General features: G+C 43.7%; 1 protein-coding gene across 1 annotated transcript in view; it reads right to left on the reverse strand.

Moving 5' to 3' along the window:
- PPP2R2D (protein phosphatase 2 regulatory subunit Bdelta) overlaps positions 1-11500 on the reverse strand; it is a 38820-nt gene extending 27320 nt beyond the window's left edge. The window contains exons 1-2 of the mRNA XM_054033966.1: positions 11361-11500; positions 10862-10954 (exon numbers count right to left, since the gene is read on the reverse strand). Of these exons, the coding sequence (XP_053889941.1) occupies positions 10862-10954; positions 11361-11367 (100 nt within the window). The 5' untranslated portion in view covers positions 11368-11500. The remainder of the gene's footprint in view (positions 1-10861; positions 10955-11360) is intronic.
- Positions 11501-20283: the final 8783 nt, after the last annotated feature.

Below are 20283 nucleotides of genomic sequence, written 5' to 3' on the forward strand. Positions count from 1 at the left end.
CACAAGAATTAGGAAAGGGACTGTTATAGCTAACTACATCTAAGTGTTCTTTGGCTCTTTCAGCTCAAACTGTCAAGAACAAAATTTGGAACATAACGTAGAGCAATTCAGGACTATTAATCCCCTGATGACATCCCCCTCATCTCCTTTCAATGTAGGTGGTCTGCTAACTACATGTATAACTTAAGATACCGTAGAGGGAGAATAGCTTTTCCATAGTTAAGGTCACAAACAGATTCCATTATTAAAGTCATATTTTTGTCTGTTTGCTTTGGTCTGTATAATTGTTTTGACCTGAAGACCGCCATATTTACTGTAAAGGCATAGGATAGGGGTCGGGAACCTTTCAGAAGTGGTGTGCCGAGTCTTCATTTATACACTCTAATTTAAGGCTTCGTGTGCCAGTAATACATTTTAACGTTTTTTAGAAGGTCTCTATAAGTCTATATATTATATAACCAAACTATTATTATATGTAAAGTAAACAAGGTTTCAAAATGTTTCAGAAGCTTTATTTAAAATTAAATTAAAATGCAGATCTTATCAGTTTAGTGTGATCCTTACCCTTGCTTTTCCTTGCTGAGTTTTCTGGCACGTATTTGTCTGGCACGTATTTGGATACAGTACTTTAAGCTGCGCACAGGTTTCTGAGTGATCAGTTGTTAAACAGCTGGCAGGAGGTCAGCAGCTGGAAACCCAAATCGGCAGCTGAGGAGAGTGGAGCTGGCGGCTAGTAGGGCTGAGCAGGGCCGGAGACCTGGACCCTGTCTGGCAAGGGGCCTGTGCTGGAACTCCAACCAGAAGCAAGGCGAGTGGGGCTGCAGCAGAGACCCCGGCTGGCAAGGGGTCAGCAGCTGGACCCCAGAGCAGTGACTGAGCGGCTCAGCCCGCTGCTGCTCTGGGGCTCCGGCTCCTGCCAGCCGGGGTCTCAGCCCGCTGCCGACCTGGGGTTCCTTCACCCAGTCCAGCAGCAGGTACTGAGTGGGACCGGCGGTGGGAGCCCAGCTGGCAGGAGCCGGCGGCGGAAACCCCAGAGCAGCGGCGGGCCGAGCTGCTCAACCCGCCACCGCGTGCCATCAAAAAAATCGGCTGGTGTGCCACCTTTGGCACACGTGCTGCAGGTTGCCGACCCCTGGCATAGGAGAATGTTTCTGTAAAGTATGCAAAAAAAAATCAAAATCTTTTGGAATTACATGTCATTTAAAATATATTCTGATTTGAATTGGATTGTTGTCTAATGTTTGTCTTCTTGTATCGCAAAACTTGCCTACTACTGTCCCTTTAAAATTGCATATAGTTAGATCTTTTCAAAAAGTTTTAGTTAAGCAAAATTAATGAGTCTTGGATTGTTTTGGGATCCAATCCTGTCCAACTTCATTAGGATTTTAACATGTTAAAATACATCTGCTTTCCTAGATTTGTTAGCTACAAGAAGAAAAAGGAGAGAGGGAAAGGGCTGAGGACATGATCAACACCACAGGAAGGGAAAAACAGCAGTTGCTGGAGTTCAGCCATGAGGAGGGAAATACCTTCACTTTCACCCCCTCCATAGTGTGCCACTCTATCCCACAGATCCCAACAGCGATCCCCAACTTTTCATGGTCATGCCCCCCCACCTCGGGATCGGGGCCATGGCTCACAGGGGTGGGTGGATGGACAGCGGTAAGGGGGGATGAGGCTGGGGCCACAGCTAGGGGCGTTTCAGGGGCCAGGAGTGGAGCCACAGCCAGGGGCCGAGGCTGGGCTGGGAGAGGAGTTGCAATCAAACTGTGGGGGAGGCCGCGGCTGGGAGCAGGGCCACGGGTGGGGCCTGATGGCACTCCCTCCCTGTCTTCTTGTGGGGGCTGGGCCGCGCCTCTCCCCAAACGTTCCTCTGTGCCACCCTCGGGGGATGTGCCTCACAGTTTGGGGACCCTTGCCACAGAAACAGAGACACACAAGGGGGCAAGAAGCAGGAGAAGGTAAATATACAGGATTATGCATCCAGGAGGCAAGCCTCTATTTTCAAAAGGAACTCGTTATAGTATTCTCTGGACATATTTTCTAACTACTGGAACTATGTCAATAATCTAAATCTACTAAAAGAGCATTTAATTCACTTAAATTATTCTCAAGTTATTTCAACTGTACTACTGGCAAAGTTGTTTAAATGAACACTTAATTATTACAAAATCCAGCTGGTACAGAGCTAAATACAGGGGTCAGCAACCTTTCAGAAGTGATGTGCCGAGTCTTCATTTATTCACTCTAATTTAAGGTTTTGCATGCCAGTAATACATTTTAACGTTTTTAAAAGGTCTCTTTCTATAAGTCTATAATATATAACTAAACTATGTTGTATGTAAAGTATGTAAGATTTTTAAAATGTTTAAGCAACTTCATTTAAAATTAAATTAAAATGCAGAGCTCGCCAGAACGGTGGCCAGGACCCGAGCAGTGTGAGTGTCCCTGAGAATCAGCTCGCATGCCGCCTTTGGCATGCATGCCATAGGTTGCCTACCCCTGGCTTAATACAAGCAGTTTGTTGATATGAAAAGGTTTTTCTAATTACACAAATATATTTATACTAATGTAATGTCCCCATGTGGACACAATTATTCCAGTAGAAAAGTGGCTTTTTTTCCCCCCCACTTTAGCTTAAACCCTTCCCAAGCAACATTAACTACACTGAAGGCAATTTTATTCTGGAATGAGAATGGGGCCACTTGGTAATTACACTGTACCCGTATAAATGGGCAAATTTTATTATATAAACAAGTCCATGTGACTCATGGTCTTTACAAGACCTACCTCTCTGCCAGTCTCTTTTTCAAGGTGATAACCAAATATTTTTGCTTTATAGGAGCTGAGTTGGGCGACAGAGGGCAGTAGCTTTCAGTGGTCACACATTATAGAACTGCTGAAATGGACCCAGCTGCTGGGTTGTCATCTGTTTTAAGCTTACAGAGACTGAACAGAGGCCAACCAATGGCCCTATCCTTGGGTTCTTAGGCACATCCTCAAGGTACAGATGCTCTGTCTAATGCTCCCCCTCCCCCATGAGAGTTGGAACCCACACAGCTGCCTAGCCCCTATTCTCAGACTCCCTGTTGCTTAAACTCACCCTCCCCCAGAGTTCTACCAAAAGGTGAGAGAGTCTTCTGGCTTTCAGTTTAACTCTCTCCTGAGGCAGTACAGTAATTGTTGCAAATAATGCACAGACACTTTATTTAATCTTTGTTTACACTGGACTTTCGTCAGTAAAACTTTTGTCCTTCAGGTGGGTGAAAAAAACATGCCCCCAAACGACAAAAGTTTTACCAATGAAAAGCGCCGGTGACAGTGCTTTGTTGGCGGGAGAGCTCTCTCCTGCTGACAAACAGCAACAACACTGCGCGCATTTTAGCGGCATGACTGTGACACAGCCTCAGAAGTCACCACTGCTCTTTTACTTAACAGATAAAACACAAGACATTACAGATCATTTAGAAAAACAATGAAAATCCTAAATGCAAAGCATCTTGTGAGCTCACACTTTCCCTGGAAGTTACACAAGCAGAGTCTCTAGCCTCATCAAGCCACTACATGCTGGGCTGCAAGCTGCTACATGCTGGGTTGCTTCTTCCTTATCCTAAGCTGAAAAAAAAGTGGCCACATAAAGAGCTCCTACCTTTTTGTAACTTTTAGCCCCCTTTGTCAGGTGACATCCTGCTCAGCCTCCTCAGGTGATCAAATTCCTTCCAGGTGACCTCTCCCCTGATTAACTAGTCTATTGTTTAGAGCTATTCCATTTCAATGGGAGAACATTTCAGATTTATTGACCTTCTATTATCAGCCCTGTACCTCTACTCCGTTGGAATCTTGGTCCAACATGGAGGCAAAAAGACAACAGAAGACAAAGGACTGCAACTTCAAAATGGAGTTTGTAGCTTGGTAAAGCTGTGACGAGCTGGGGCTTCTGTCTGAACCAGTTCTGAACTGTGGATGATATTATGAAATTGCATCATGAAATTTCAGTGGCATAGAAAGCCTATATGTATGTGGATCCATCGTGAGTTAACAGGTTGTGTCATGTCTCTGCCAGGCCAGAGACAACTGAGTGATGAGCACTCAAAGATGGTCAATTCAAAGCATGACACCTTAGGACAATGGGTTTGCTCTAGCTGGGCACTTCCTCTTTTTGTCTATGGGCAGCAAAAGCTTTGGAATGTAATGATAAGTTACCAGGAGCAGACAAAAGAAGCTGGCAGCCCCAGCAGGAGTCTATACATGAATTCACAAGGGAAACAGAGTGAAGGAGAGCCATTTTGATCAGATTAAGATGAGAGAGACTGCTCAAGGGATAGGTTTGGTAAGGCAGCAGAGGACTGCACCTGCCTGTCCTGACAGAACACAGATGATTCCCCCAAGTACTCCCAAGGGAAGGGTGAGCTACTGAGGAACACTACATTTAGGAGGTTTATTTTGTACTACCTGTACTCTCCTGTGCTTTACACGATTAAAGATAAGACAGCATAAAAGTATAATGCTATACCCACACATACACACTCTGTATATGCTTCACAACTATTACATGTCACTGAGAGTTAAACTATAAACCAAAAACTTCACACTTTTGGGTGGAGTTCTGGGAGAGGGATGTGTTTAAGTAGTGGGGAGTCTGAAGGGTCAGTGCCGTGCCCAGAGGCGCTAGGCGGCTAGAAATTGGGTTCCAAAACTCCGGGGGGCGTGAGGGGGAAGGGAGAGTATATGTCAGATAGTGTTTGCCCAGGGACCCCAAGATTAGGGCAGTGTCTGGACTCCACTCAGCCTGCAGAAGCTTGAAATACCCCAGGGATCCAGCAGACAGGGGGTTGGATTCCCCTCAGAGGTATCCAAATAGGTTACCAAAATGGGACACTTGCTAGAATGCGCAACACCAACATGCAGACATCTGCGGGACTGGGGCCTAAACTCATCCCTTTATTTCAAAGAAGGATCAAGATACACCAAAGTCCAAATAAAGCTTAAAATACGATAGAAATTCAAGCTACATAAATTCTTAAAAGTAGCACTTGTTTTGTGAAGCAATCACACTGTTAGAAAGCACTTCAAGTATAAATAGCAAAATATATATAGTTCGTATTTGATTACAGAAGACAGCATTTTTAACACAGTCCAAATACCAACACACAATGCTTTCAAGAAAAACATTTATGACAGTTAACAACCCTGGGAAGCCTAAAAAAAAAAAAATCTCAAGATGTCAGTCTGATAAGGATCTTAGGTTCCTTCCAATATTTAAGCAGCGCCCTGACTTGTCACCCCTGAAATTAAAACAGTAAAGAAGTCTGTAGTGACAGCTAGATAAATTTTAAAATTATCCATAGTACTCCACTAACCCGATTTGAAAGTGACTAATGCTTGGTCTACACTACAGAGTTAGGTCAACATTAGGTCAACCTAATTATGTGTGTCTACACTACAATGGTGCTTCTGCTTAAGTACTGGTCCATTATAGCAACATAGTAACTCCACCAGGAGGCACAGTGTTTATGTTGATGTAGTTAGAGCAATGCAGTGTCTATGTACACAGTGTGTTACTTATATTGTTTTTTTGTCTTCCGCTGTGAGCCCTCCCCCCACGCCAGTGCTGACAGCTGGATGTGGGCTCCCAGACTTCCCCCTGCCCAGTGCTGACATCCCAGAGTCCTGTTGCCGCTTCCTGGTGAGGGACTAAGTGTGAAGGAGAGCCTGGTCAGGGTCAGACTCTCCTTCCCTGTCAAATCCCTCACCAGGAGGACACTAGGCTGTCAACCCTGCAAGCAGGGCCCACAATGGGAGCCCCAGGACTGACCAAGTTGCCAGAGCTCAATTTCACAGCAGAGAGCTCACCAGCAGTGAAATTGACAGTCTTGTCAGTTTCACTGCCATTATTATTTCTCATTTTGTCTCCAGCTCAGGCTGTAAGCAGATAGTTTACATTTTGCTCTGGCTAACAGCAGCCGTGAAACTGACAAGAACGTTAATTTCATTGCTGGTAGGCTCCCTGCTGTGAAACCCCATCCTGGCTCACTGTGAGCCCAGCATCTGCCTGACAGCATGGGGTGGGGGAGGCAGTTGTGAGCCCCCTGCATACAGCTGAAGCCGTCAGCCCCAGGGCTGCCAGGATCCAGTTGTTAGTGTCCCACAATGCCCCACTTCAGTCAGTGGAAGAGCACCACCCACAGAAGAAGCAAGTATGGACATGAACCACTTCTTTAATTATTGCAGTGGCTGTATGCCGACTTAAGTTAAGTTGACTTAATTCTGTAGCATAGACAAGCTCAAAGGAATATGGTCATACCGTTTGATCTCAAGGATCCAAGCATATCAGTATGCTGATATACACAATGGGATAAGACTCTTCCAAGAGTACTGGGCAAATTTATCTGAAGGGGAATTACTGTGATTAGACCACTTTTGTTGCTTTCTTGTTTGTTTTAAAGAATTAATTTAGTATTATGTCTGCTGAAAAACAGCTATCTTCTATTGATCAAATAGGGCAAATTAGAGAAAGTATTAAGATCCATCAATCACAGTTCTAATTGTGCTGACAAAACATTAAAACTGAAAGTATTTAGAAACATTTAGAAAGTAACTTTAAACAAAGTTAGGCAATCCCAGAGCTATCTTTGCCTGTGAAATCTGGGATTATCAACATGGAGGCTTTAGGCAAAATATTTCCCTGAAATAAGGAAACTACAATTGAGATTTAAACAATCCACTTTTAAGAAGTCTAACTTTGTTAAGTAACTGAAACACTTGCTTGGTATTATCAAATTTCTTTCCCCAATACCATTCTTCAGCTGTTCTCAAACTCGCCTACTTTGAAAACTACATCCTTCTATATGCAATAAATCTAACAAGCATCATCATTTTACATGACCAGTTTAGAGCCATTACTGATATCCTAAAAGAGTGCACTTCCATTTGTTTAAAGACATACATATAAAAACAATTCTATATCAATCTCGGCAAAAAAGATTCACTATAAATTTATAATAGCTGTTCAGCACAAGAATAGCATCAGAAAGCAAGCAAACTTCACTTTTCTATATTAATCAAATAGGTTAAAAAAGTTTTGAAAATGTACATTTCAGATAGAGCTTACCTGTATCAGCACATAGTAACAATCCTAACAGATTATATCTCACACCACTCAGAATAGTATTTTCATTAAAACAGCATCATACCAGAAACGGATGCTGAACATGATCTTTTACGTTAAAGAAATACCTTTAACTTTAAAACTAAAAGCACACTTTTAACTTCCTCAATAGTTGCAAACTGAACATGAGTACTTAATTAAAAGTTTATAAAGAAAAAACTCTCCATTTGTGTATTTTATGGATCTGACACCACTTTGTGTACTGTCATTTTCAGATTTCTTTGTAGAGTTAGTTCCCCCCACTTACATCTTTTTCCACAGAGCAAAAGATAAAGACAGTTAAAAAAATGTATTTGTAAGACCAAAAAAGTGACAGGAGATTTGCAGTTAGTAGCGTATACCATCGTGACTATATTGCGAGCTGATAGCGCCCCATCAAATCAGTTTATATGGACAGTTTGGCAAAAAAGACTGATATTAGACACTACAATTCAGTAATCAAGGCCCAACTCCAACACCTAGGATCAAATACTGCAACGCTCACTATAGGTGCAGACTCTCAGACTTCAGTGAATGCTACAAGGACAAAGAGATGCACAATAGCAGAGCCCAAAGAAGGACTGGGGGACCAGTTATTTTTTTTAAATGTGATTATAAATATTCCTGTTTAAAGACAAAAGGTGAGAGAAAGAACTCTCACAAATGGCAAAGGCTAACAGTATTTCAAGTGTAGCAAATTATAAATATAACTAAGGTTTCAATCCTGTAAAACACATGCGCTTTCATATCAATGGGACTACTTACAGGTGTCAAGTTAAGCTAAAGGTAAAGCATTAAGCAGCATCACAAGCAAATGAGTCTACAAGATTTTGATTTATACTGGCGGCGGGGGGGGGGGGGGGGGGCAATAAGGCTAAAAAACAAAAAATGATTTTTAAAATGTACTTTGATATAGAGCTAATGAAATGCCCCTCATCTGAAGTCCATGCTTTTCATATAAAAATTATTTAAGACACTCTTCAAAAACACTTAGAAATAAAAGATCCAGCTAATGCCTTCAGTTTACTCAAATTTTACTATGAACAAATGGATAAGATTTTAAAGCTCAGACAAAAGACTAAAGAGAAATGCTAAGAGCCACAACACCACATGGGTAAACTTTTACAAATATTGGTCTCAATGCACACTTGAAGGAATGGGGTTAAGTAGGGCACGTACCTCACTTCCCATGCCAACAAAGAGGCCCGCTGCACATAAGGGGGATTCACTCATATTATAGGGTAACAAACACCACCATCATCCTCCTAGGGATCCACAATGGAAGCGCAATTTTACTATGGTGATGTGTTAAATAGGAGATCTGTTGGTGGAGGTTGCTTAGAAATAATGTGCTGATTCAGCACATTATCTAGTAACCCTGGCTGTACCCCTTCTAATGGAAGTACTGTCTACTTTCAGATTGCATTGGCCAGCAGTTATGTGAGCCTTGCAATACTAGAGGCCATTTTTGGGTAGACTTTCTGCCACCTTGAGCCAAGATCGCTGCCAGATTTAATGTCGTTTATGATGCTAAAGTGAATGAGGCCACAACAGGTGCTTCTGTTTCACTTAGGCAGAACTCCTGTTGATTTACTAGGTACTTAAAATCAGGCCCATAGTTGGAAAGTACATTGTTACAAGTTTTATAAGTTATAGCTATACAGTTTTTCCTATCAGACTATGCCAAGGGATGTCTTTCTAACTTGTCAATACATCCTGTAATAATGTGCATTGGATCTTTGATAATATACATTTCTTCCACATTGAATTCTGATGTTACAAAATCCCTGAATGAGGTAGTAAAACTTATTCGCTATTTAGAAAGGAGAAAGCTTCTGATTATATACAAATGTCCTGGTAATCAGTGACTGAAACATAATTTTATCATAGTAAATATTTTGCCAAAACTGGATTGATTCTTAAAATATAAGCAGGGGCGGCTCTTTAAGCTTTTTCATGGACAAGAGGTTTACACAAACAAAAAGACAGTGTTCTAGGAATGCCTGAAAACCTATTAATATAATTAATTTACATAAATTCACAACTTTAGAGTGTGTTACAAGTGTAGAAATAATCAGCTGAGGCATACACCCATCTCTAGTCTGAATATTATCTGCTCCAATAAATTGAGTCTCTTCACATGCCAGATATTTTGGAGGCAATGCTGTTTCTCCAAAACAAAAGTAACATGAAAACTAAAACGGCCTCATAATATTTTTGCAGTGAAAAATAATATGGATGAAACAAACTACCCATGGGAAAAATACATTCAAAAGTAATTCCAGAATCAAGAACAATGCACATAAGTAGGTAAAGTACGTGTGGGTTTTTTTTATTTATTTATTTTTTAATGTAGTAGAAACTCAAATACATGAGGCAGCATATGACATCCTCTTTACAAGCATGTATCTCAAACTGGGACAATAGAAGATCTTTTAAAAACAGAGACTGTAACTTATTGAAACTCATATAGCAACACTATACACATCAATCTTGATTATTTAGAAGGGATGTCAAGTATCAGGGGGTAGCCGTGTTAGTCTGTATCTACAAAAACAACAAGGAGTCTGGTGGCACCTTAAAGACTAACAGATTTATTTGGGCATAAGCTTTTGTGGGTAAAAACCTCACTTCTTCGGATGCATCCGAAGAAGTGAGGTTTTTACCCACGAAAGCTTATGCCCAAATAAATCTGTTAGGGTACCATCTACACTACAGCGGGGAGTCGATTTAAGATACGCAAATTCAGCTACGTGAATAGCGTAGCTGAATTCGACATATTGCAGCCAACTTACCCCGTTGTGAGGACGGCGGCAAAATCGACTTCTGCCGCTTTTTGTCGGCGGCGCTTACTACCACCTCCGCTGGTGGAGTTAGAGCGCCGATTTGGGGATCGATTGTCGCGTCCCTACGGGACGCGATAAATCGATCCCCAAGAGGTCGATTTCTACCCGCCGATTCAGGCGGGTAGTATAGACCAGACCTTAGTCTTTAAGGTGCCACCAGACTCCTTGTTGTTTTAGAAGGGATGGACTTTTTAAAGCAAAATGTTTATCGTTTTACCATTCTTATTCCAAAATGCTCTACAAGTCTAACGTATTTCAATTGCACTTAAAAAGGTACTTATTTCCTACCCAAATGTCCTTATTTATAACTTTCAAATGTCAGCAGGTATGAATAAAATCCTTGATTGCCACAGGGAAATTCTAAACACTGCTTTTGAAATTCATCCCTAATGAAGGAGCCTCCCTCTCTGCAGAAGGCAAAAACTTGACATGTCTGACTACCTTTCTTTAAAAAAAAAAAAAAAAAAATTATCACTGTCAATACCTCATCTCCCTGGTGATTATAAATGAAGAAGAGGAGGAAGCCACCTTCTCTGTTATGCTATCTTGTGAGAGCAAGCCGTTCTGAAAAGCACAGGCACTAGCTTAGTCATCGCATCCTTCTCCCCCCCACACACACACACACCCCATCCTCCAGGATTCACACTGGGGCAGGAGAATTGCAGCACCAGCACCGGCTCCCCGCACGAGTCGGTAGGCGCGACACGTTAGACAAAAATAGGTGTTGGTGTCTGGGTCTAAGGCGGGGGCCGGGATGGATTAAAGTGAATGCGGGCCTGGGAGTCACGGACACCCCCGAATGGGGACCCCTAGGACACGGCTATCCCTGCTCAACCGCGGGCCGCAGCGCCCGGACCCCCCTTCTTACCTTCCGCCACGTCCTCGTCGATAGCCCCCTTCACCTGGGAGAAGCACCACTGGAAGTCGTTACCACCTCCTCCTCCGCCACCTCCTGCCACCCCTGCGGAGACAGAGCGCGGTGAGGGCGAGCGGCGCGGGCAACCCCAACCCGGCCGAGGGCACCTGACCCCTAACCCGGCCCCAGCTCCCCCCACCAACCCTGGCCAGGCTCCTCAGTACCCGGCCCGGCTCCGTACTGGCCGGCCCGGCTCAACCCCCACCCAGCACCGGCTCGGCCCTGCCCCTCTACCCAAGGCCCACACGCGGTCCGGCTCGGCCCCGAACAACCCAGCCAGCCCCACCGAGCCCGCTCAGCCTCCCGTGCCCCGGATCCGCGCTGCCTGCCCAGGCCTGACTGGCTGCCCGCCCCTGTTCGGAAGGCAGAGCGCCCTCCACCCGGCCCCGACCCTAGGCCAGGCCCAGGCCTCCCCAGCTGACGGCCGCGGCGCTGCGTGCGTCTCGCTCACCTGCCATGTCGCGCAGTGTGTGTGGGGCGGGGGGCTGCGGGACCCACGAGGGGGAGGCGCCGGCCGGGACCGGGTCAGAGCCGCCGCCGCCGCACACAGCTGCAGCCGCTGGAGGTTTGGGGGTTTCAAAATGGCGCCCATTGCCGGTCGGCCTGATCCGGTGACGTCATCCGTCTGCCTTCCTCCGGGAGGGGGAGCTGGGAGCGCCGGGCGGGGCAGGAAGCAGGCGGAGCCGGGCCCGAGCTGTGACGGCGGGGGATACACGGGGGAGGAGGATCTGGCGAGGGCGTGGTGGGACCTAGAGGACATAGGCTGGCTGAGGGGGGTGGCCTGCTAGGCTGGGGCTGGCTGAGGTGGGTGGCTTGCTGGCCCCCAGGGACACAGCTTGAGGAGGGGCAGTTTATCCAACTTGAGCTGTAACCGCTCGCCAACTAGAAACCTGCTTAGCTGGGACTGGGGGGATCCTGCAGCAGGAGGGGGACAGGCTGGAGTGGGGTGGCAGCCAGGGTATCACCCAGTGCTTAATTTGTGCCCGTTCTGAGCACCAACATCTCGGGGCTTGGCAGTTCTGAGCCCCGGCACCTCTGCACTTGCTGTGTCAGTTATGAAACTACAGCTGTGGCTTGAGCCCCGTACCTCTTTCATGACCAATTAAGCACTGCTAATGCCAGGCCGGGGGGAACACTCCCTTCAGGCTGGGACCAAACGGGCAGAGAGGTTGTATAAGGCAGAGGTGACGTGTAGGGGAGCATGAGGGGTCCAGTGTCCCCCTAGATTGGCCTGCTGGGGGGAGGGAGGGGTTCTGTCCTTTCGCTGTGCCTGCCCCCCAAGCACGCTTGGCCCCTGTCCCTGGCAGCCAGGTCCGAGCAGGGAGTGGAAGGTTGGGACCAGCAGCTTCTCATGCCAGCCATGCTGGGTCACTGTCCTGTGCAGCGTAGGAGCTGCCTGAGAGTCTGGCTGGGGAAGCGGTGGTGGGCTACCCCCTGCCTGGGCCTGGCTGCTGAGGACAGAGGCCAAGCAAGCTGGAGCCCCCTCTTTTCCAGGCATGTTTCTGGCTTGCTCGGCCCCTGTCCACGGCAGCTGGGCCTGGGTGGGGGGTGGCCCACTGCTGCCCTAGCCAGGCTCCCTCAGGCAGCTGCTGCACAGAGCAGCAACTTGGAGTGGCCAGCTTGAGCCGCATGAGAAGTGCAGGGAAATTGGCCAAACATGGTGGGGGGACACAGCGGGAGATGGACAGAGCCCACTCCGGCAGTAACTCTGGTTGGGTGGGGTGAGCCCTGGGCTGGGTGCAGGGCAGGGCAGGGGTGAGTCACTGGGCGGAGGAGACATGTGTCCTCCCCTTTAGATTGTGGGCCCCCCCTCTAATATGGGGAGACACGGATCATCTCTGGTACAAGGCAGCGAGAGAGGAGCAGGTGGGGTGAAAGGGCTGAAGTGTCACTATTGCCGTGTTTAAACACAATGCTAGCTAACCTTGTTTCTATCTCAGTTTGGCTGGTCGGTGCGGCTAATGTTGGATAAACTGTAATGAAGGCCAAAATCAGAGGTGATAGAGACACCAACTTGGTCTGCAGGTCCTGTTGGGATCCTGGAAGTGGGCGGGCAGAAGCCTGGTATGCAGGTGAGAGGTAAAAGGATTGGACCTGGGAAGGTTAGGCAAACATCATCTCCACACATCTGGGCACTCAGAGACAGCATTGACAAGATTGAGCCCTGGTGGTTGCACAGCTGAGAGCAGTTGCTTAGCATTATCCTGTCAGATCAATCAGGACAGAGAGAGTAGATCTATACTGGTGTTTCCATTCTCCATGCCAGTTTATGCAGTCATTTCAGCAACACCATAATCAACAGGCCATAAAAAGGGGTAACACTGTCAGGAAGCTATCTGGCTTCTGAGTGTATTTTTAAACAGAGTTCCACTTAGTCCACTGTCATCTGTATCCTATCATTTAAATCAGCTTCTGTACCAAATGACTTGAGGATAGCTAATGTGACGCCAATTTTTAAAAAGGGCTCCAGAGGTTGCCCTGGCAACTACAGGCCAGTAAGCCTCATTTCAGTACTGGGCAAATTGGTTGAAACTATCGTAAAGAACAAAATTGTCAGGCACACAGATGAACATAATTTGTTGGGAAATAGTCAACATTGTTTTTGTAAAGGGAAATCGTGCCTCACCGATCTACTAGAATTCTTTGAGGGGGTCAACAAGCAGGCGGACAAAGGAGATCCAGTGCATATAGTGTATTTAGATTTTCAGAAAGCCTTTGACAAGGTGCCTCACCAAAGGCTCTTAAGCAAAATAAACAGTCATGGGATAAGAGGGAAGGTTCTCTCATGGATTGATAACTGGTTAAAAGATAGGAAACAAAGGGTAGAAATAAATGGTCAGTTTTCAGAATGGAGAGAGGTAAATAGTGGTGTCCCCCAGGGATCTGTACTAGGCCCAGTCCTATTTAACATACTCATAAACGATCTGGAAAATGGGGTAAACAGTGAGGTGGCAAAATTTGCAGATGATACAAAACTACTCAAGATAGTTAAGTCCCAGGCAGACTGTGAAGAGCTACAAAAGGATCTCACAAAACTGGGTGACTGGGCAACAAAATGGTAGATGAAATTTAATATTGATAAATGCAAAGTAATGCACATTGGAAAACGTAATCCTAACTATACATATACAATGATGGGGTCTAAATTAGCTGTTACCACTCAAGGAAGAGATCTTGGAGTCATTGTGGATAGTTCTCTGAAATCATCCACTCAATGTGCAGCAGCAGTCAAAAAAGTGAACAGAATGTTGGGAATCATCAACAAAGGGATAGCTAATAAGACAGAAAATATCTTATTGCCTCTATATAAATCCATGGTACGCCCACACCTTGAATATGCGTGCAGATGTGGTCGCCCCATCTCAAAAAAGATTTATTGGAATTGGAAAAGGTTCAGAAAAGGGCAACAAAAATGATTAGGGGTATAGAATGGCTTCCGTATGAGGAGAGAGTAATAAGACTGGGACTTTTCAGCTTGGAAAAGAGGCGACTAAGGGGGGATATGATAGAGGTCTATAAAATCATGAGTGGCATAGAGAAAGTAAATAAGGAAGTGTTATTTACTCCTTCTCATAATACAAGAACAAGGGCCCACCAAATGAAATTAATAGGTAGCAGGTTTAAAACAAACACAAGAAAGTAACTTTTCACGCAACACACTGTCAACCTCTGGAACTCCTTGCCAGAGGGTGTTGTGAAGGCCAATACTATAACGGGGCTCAAAAGAGAGCTAGATAGATTCATGGAAGATAGGTCCATCAATGGCTATTAGGTAGGATGGGCAGGAATGGTGTTCCTAGCCTCTGTTTGCCAAAATCTGGGATTGGGTGATAGGGCATGGATCACTTGATGATAACCTGTCTGTTCATTCCCTTTGGGGCACCTGCTATTGGCCACTGTCAGAGGACAGGATACTGGGCTTGATGGACCTTTGGTCTGACCCAGTATGGCTGTTCTTAGTATGCGGGACATATTTTTGCTTTTAAATCCCCCATTAATGGTAGACGCCTCTTTATTTTTATTTATTTATTTATTTTTTTTTTGGTGTTTTATTTATTAATGCCAATTTGCTCCTCTTTCTTTAGTCCTCTGTTCGGAATCCTGCACTCTCTGAGCTAATACCATTGACGTATTACCAAGTTTTAGCATTATCTTTATTCCTTACCCTTACACTGTTTGTTTTCTTTAAACAGCCATATGTCTTTATAGTTTTAAGGATCTGATTTAAATCCAAAATAGCAAGGAGAATTCGGAGTTGATTTACCATTCCTTGTTAAACCATGCCATTCTGGTATGGAACTAAATAGTATTATAGAAATGTAGGAGTTGAAGGGACCTCGAGAAGTCATCAAGTCCAGCCCCCCTGCTCTGTGGCAGGACCAAATAAACCTAGACTATCCCTGACAATTGTTTGTCCAATCTGTTCTTAAAAATCTCCAATGCTAGGAGTACTGCTCACATTTCCTACTTGGAACAAGGTTCCCTTTCACATACAACAGTATTCTGTCCATCTTTCTTCCCAAGTGATTTTTTTCCTCTTAATAAATGCTCACAAAATGTATTTTTTTAATGCTCACAAAATGTATTTTTGAAGTCCTTTATTTATGTGCAGGGACATTATAGACAATGGCATCTGCAAACTTCTGTCTGCTGCCCTGCCAGTGTACATCAACCATGATCTATTTTAGAGAGACCAGTCTTAGAACAGTTTAGTCTCTGTGTCCATCCAAAACCTCGGCCTATGAAAAGTGCACTAATAACGTGTAATTTTTTCCTAGCTAATGCCTTGCACAGCTAATCTATAGTATGAGTCACCCAAGAAGTTTAATTTATACAACTTTATACACAAATGGTACTTTCATGGAAAAATGCCCCGAATCTTTCATTTTAAAAAGGAAAATGGTGTCAGTGTATATTAGAATCCCTTAAAAATCCTTTAGGCCTTAATTAATTAAATGCAGCATACCACTGAAGTTGCATGTTATTTATTAATGCCAATTGGATTTCCTATTTTAAAATGTTCTTTTTAAAAAAAAAAACTTCACCCTGGAATGATACAACATGAAATAATAATATGGACCCCAATCTTGAAAGCTAATCCACGCAGGTGCTACTGTGGGCTCCACATGAGCTCAGGAGTCCACCCAGGCATATCATCCTGCAGGATGTGGGCCACAGATGTATCTTCTAGAGGCCCAAATCTCCATTTAATTCTGACAAAGTCATATTGACATTATAAATGTAGGACAAATGTACTAAAGTAATTTCAATTCATATTAATAGGAACAACATGTTTTTAAACTAGTATAAAACCAATAAATACTTCTTAGGAGTAATAGACTGGGTTACAGACCACATTTTATTTATTGATTCTCCCCTAGTCTCATTTATCTAGTTTTCCTGTAGACTGGTTTGTTTGATTAAATATACAATGAAAAAGAAGACACCTGTGTTATGAAAGAGCCACTGCAGCGCCATAGTTAAAGTTGCTTTCTGTTTTGCACTTAAAGTGAGAGTTTAACCTATGTTTTATATGAGAAACACAGTGAGTGAAATCCTGACCCTATTGAAGTCAATAGAGGTATGTCTACACTGCATCTGGGAAGTGTGATTCCCAGCATGGGTAGACAAAACAGCATTGTGGATGTTGTGGCACAAGCAGCGGCTTGGGCTAGCCAATCGATCTCGGACGCAGGGGGTTGGGTTGGCCTGGACTTGGGCAGCGAGTCCAAGCCACCACTATTGCCATAATGTCCACCCTGCTCTTTTTAGCACACTGACTTGAACGGAGCTAGCACAAGTCTGTCTACCTTTGTTGGGAATCATATGTCCCAGCTGCAGGGTAGACGTTCCCTAAGAATCTTGTCATTAAGTTCAGTGGAGACAGGATTTCACCTAGTGTATCTGCCCCCAATTTTCAGTCAGAATCTCTCTCTCAAGAAGATTGGTTAATTCATAAATATCTAAGGCTCATAATTTTTTGAACTGCTCTAGCTTAAAATGTATGTAATGAGAGTTTGGGCTCCCTGGCGTTATGCAATCATTTTGTTACATAAAGAAAAAATAGCATTCTTTGTCATAATCTTTATGTGCTACAGGTACCCAATGGAGGATATATGTGAATGTGACTTTTCCAGAAATGTGCAGAACAGATAGTAGGCCAGAAAGTTTAGGAGAACTCTGGTTGGTTGATGTTGGTGGGAAGATTGGAATAGAGGATGTGGGAAGCCTGATATACTTACTGGTATAGGTTGTGATGTTTTGTCTGTGTTGTTGTGTGGTGGTTCTAATGGTGAGCTGTCACTCTCTGGGTGAGACAGGAAAAGGTATGTACTCTTAGATGCCTTAACTTTTGTGGTTATATGTTAACATGTTACGTATGTAACAATAGCTCGTAGCATAGCATTTTTGGGTGTCAGTATATCTATGGAGTGAACTAGCTGCTTTACACATTTGTATAATAGCATATGAGTCTCTAGGTTTCAGTTGAGAGGATATGAATATTTACACAAGTAAGCATGTTCTGGCAGCATCATGAGAACCACAAATCCAAAACGTAGGGCCCTGAGGATATGTGTAGACACATTCAGTATTCCAATTCATGGGTTTTATATATTTGAAGAATTTCACACAATTTTAGTAGAAAAATGTTTTTATTAAATACATACATAGGTGCTGGAACTAAGGGTGTCAGGATTGCTGTTGCATCCCCTGGCTAGAAGTGGTTACCATCATATACAGGGTTTACAGTTTGGTTCTGTCATAACTATAAAGGGAAGGGTAACAGCCCTCCTGTGTACAATACTATAAAATCCCTCCTGGCCAGAGACTCCAAAATCCTTTTACCTGTAATGGGTTAAGAAGCTCAGATAACCTGGCTGACACCTGACCCAAAGAACCAATAAGGGGACAAGATACTTTCAAATCTTGGTGGGGTGAAGGCTTTTGTTTGTGCTCTTTGTTTTGGGGGGAGTTCGCTCTTGGGACTAAGAGGGACCAGACATCAATCCATGCTCTCCAAATCTTTCTGAACAAGTCTCTCATGTTTCAAACTTGTAAGTACAGCCAGGCAAGGCGTGTTAGTTTTATCTTTGTTTTCTCAACTGGTAAATGTACCTTTTGCTAGGATGTTTACCTCTGTTTGCTGTAACTTTGAACCTAAGGCTAGAGGGGGTTCCTCTGGGCTCTTTAAGTTTGATTACACTGTAAAGTTATTTTCCATCCTGATTTTACAGAAATGATTTTTACCTTTTTCTTTAATTAAAAGCCTTCTTTTTAAAAACCTGATTGATTTTTCCTTGTTCTAAAATCCAAGGGGATTGATCTGGACTCACCAGGAATTGGTGGGGGGGGGAGGGAAGGTTTAATTCCTCCTTGTTTTAAGATCCAAGGGGTTTTGGATCAGTGTTCACCAGGGAGTTTGTGGAAGAGTCTCTCAAGGCTACCCAGGGAAGGGAGTTAGCCCATTGGGAGTGGTGGCAGCGGACCAGATCTAAGCTGGTAGTTAAGATTAGAAGTTTTCATGCAGGCCCCCACATCTGTACCCTAAATTTCAGAGTGGGGAAGGAGCCTTGACAGGTTCAATGGCTCTCGGCACCCCCACTATAAAAATTGTTCCAACACCTATGAATACATATGCACAGCACTGATCTGCATGACCTATTTATTTATTTACTTTGTTAGAATATTACACTAACTTTGACTATTTTCCTGTTGTTATGTAAACTTTCTCAACTTACAGCTTGATTTCAAGACAATTCTGAAGAGTGGTATGGTGGAAAGTGAGAGGGCATGATCAGATATTTAGATTGTAAGCTCTTTGGGGCAGGGACTGTCCTTTTCTGTTTTTGTGCAGCACGTAGCACAATTTTGTCCTGGTCCATGACGGAGGCTCCTAAGCGCCATAATACAAATGAATAATAATAATAATAAATATTGATAAGAAATAATTTAGTCAGTCATCATACTTGTATTTATTTGTATGCTATAAACCTGTTTAAAATGCTGCAAAGGTTGCTGGGTTTTGCTTACATCTGTGAAATATTGCACTCTGCTCACTCCCTCAGGCTGTGAAATTATTTTTACCAAATGCCAGTGGAATTTTTTTCATATGTAAAACATAGACAATATACTATTAATTACCAGATGAAAGAAGGGTTAGGGTTTGAGGCCATAGGTTGCTTAGCAGTGTCCAGAGAGACAAAGCCCTAGCATTCAGCATCTGTATTTACTGTAATGCAAAAAAAGTGCTTTTATTAGCTACCTCTACCCCAGCACTGGGCTGAGAACTGGTGAGCAGGATGAAAAGTGGGCATGATGAAAAAAAAAAGGGGGGGGGAGGCAAGAGGATGGTATGATCCATGAACCTCTTGGTGCCAGCTGGCAGAGGGATCCCTTGGGTCAGATGTATACATAAGAATTCACTAGGGTGGCATGTGAGCCAGTAGCCTCGTGGTCATCATAATCACTGTGAAATGTATGGCTGAATAATACAGTATTTAAAGGTGTTGTGTGTCTGTATAGAGAATTTTGTTCTTAAGGCAGGTTACCAGGAAGTTATGCATCTTGTACAGGTTCCTTTCAAGCAGGAGGTAATAGACACTTATCTCTCTGTCTGGTCATGTGTGATGTGTGTCTTGGACATTGTTTGTCTCACAACGGATACCTATTTGTATACTGAGCCAAATGTGAAAAGGTGTTAGGACTGAGCCTGCCTGGGGCCTGCACAACTGAGAGCGGTTGCCCCAAACCATTGTGTAGGATCGCTCAGAACAGAATGAGCAGGTGCTTCTGTTCACCCAGGCCAAGTCCTGTCATGAGTTGAGCAACATCCTGTGATCAACAATATCAAAGGCCACTGAAATGTCTGGAAGCGTCAGGCAGTGTATCTTTCCTCTGTCCAATATCCTAGGGAGATTCTTGACCACCCAAATTAGTACAACGTCCTATCTGAAGTCTAATTGGATTATATGCAGTACATAGGTATTAATTTAAGGGAAGAACTATAGCTCACAGATATCTCATTTAAATTACCTTTGCCCCCCCAGATTCGTGACCCTTGTTGTAATTGTGGGAAGAAAAGAAAAGAAAACAGTTCTATATGCTTTTTTATGGATTTCATTATACGTTAAAGAAACTTAAAATTAAACTTTCAGCGGAAGACTAATTACTATATCTTTTACTAAACTAAGTAAGAATTAAACACACAGTTAACAAATCAAAGTTACAACATGACTTGAATAAATAAGCCTATTAACAATGATATGGAATGGAATCACAATCAGATCATTAGATGAACACAGTCAAGCTTCAGATCTTGAAATTAACACACTACATGATTCTTTCAAATACTAACCCTGGAAACTTAAGGAGGC

The sequence above is a fragment of the Malaclemys terrapin genome, chromosome 7, assembly GCF_027887155.1.
Source record: "Malaclemys terrapin pileata isolate rMalTer1 chromosome 7, rMalTer1.hap1, whole genome shotgun sequence".
Taxonomy (NCBI): domain Eukaryota; kingdom Metazoa; phylum Chordata; order Testudines; family Emydidae; genus Malaclemys; species Malaclemys terrapin.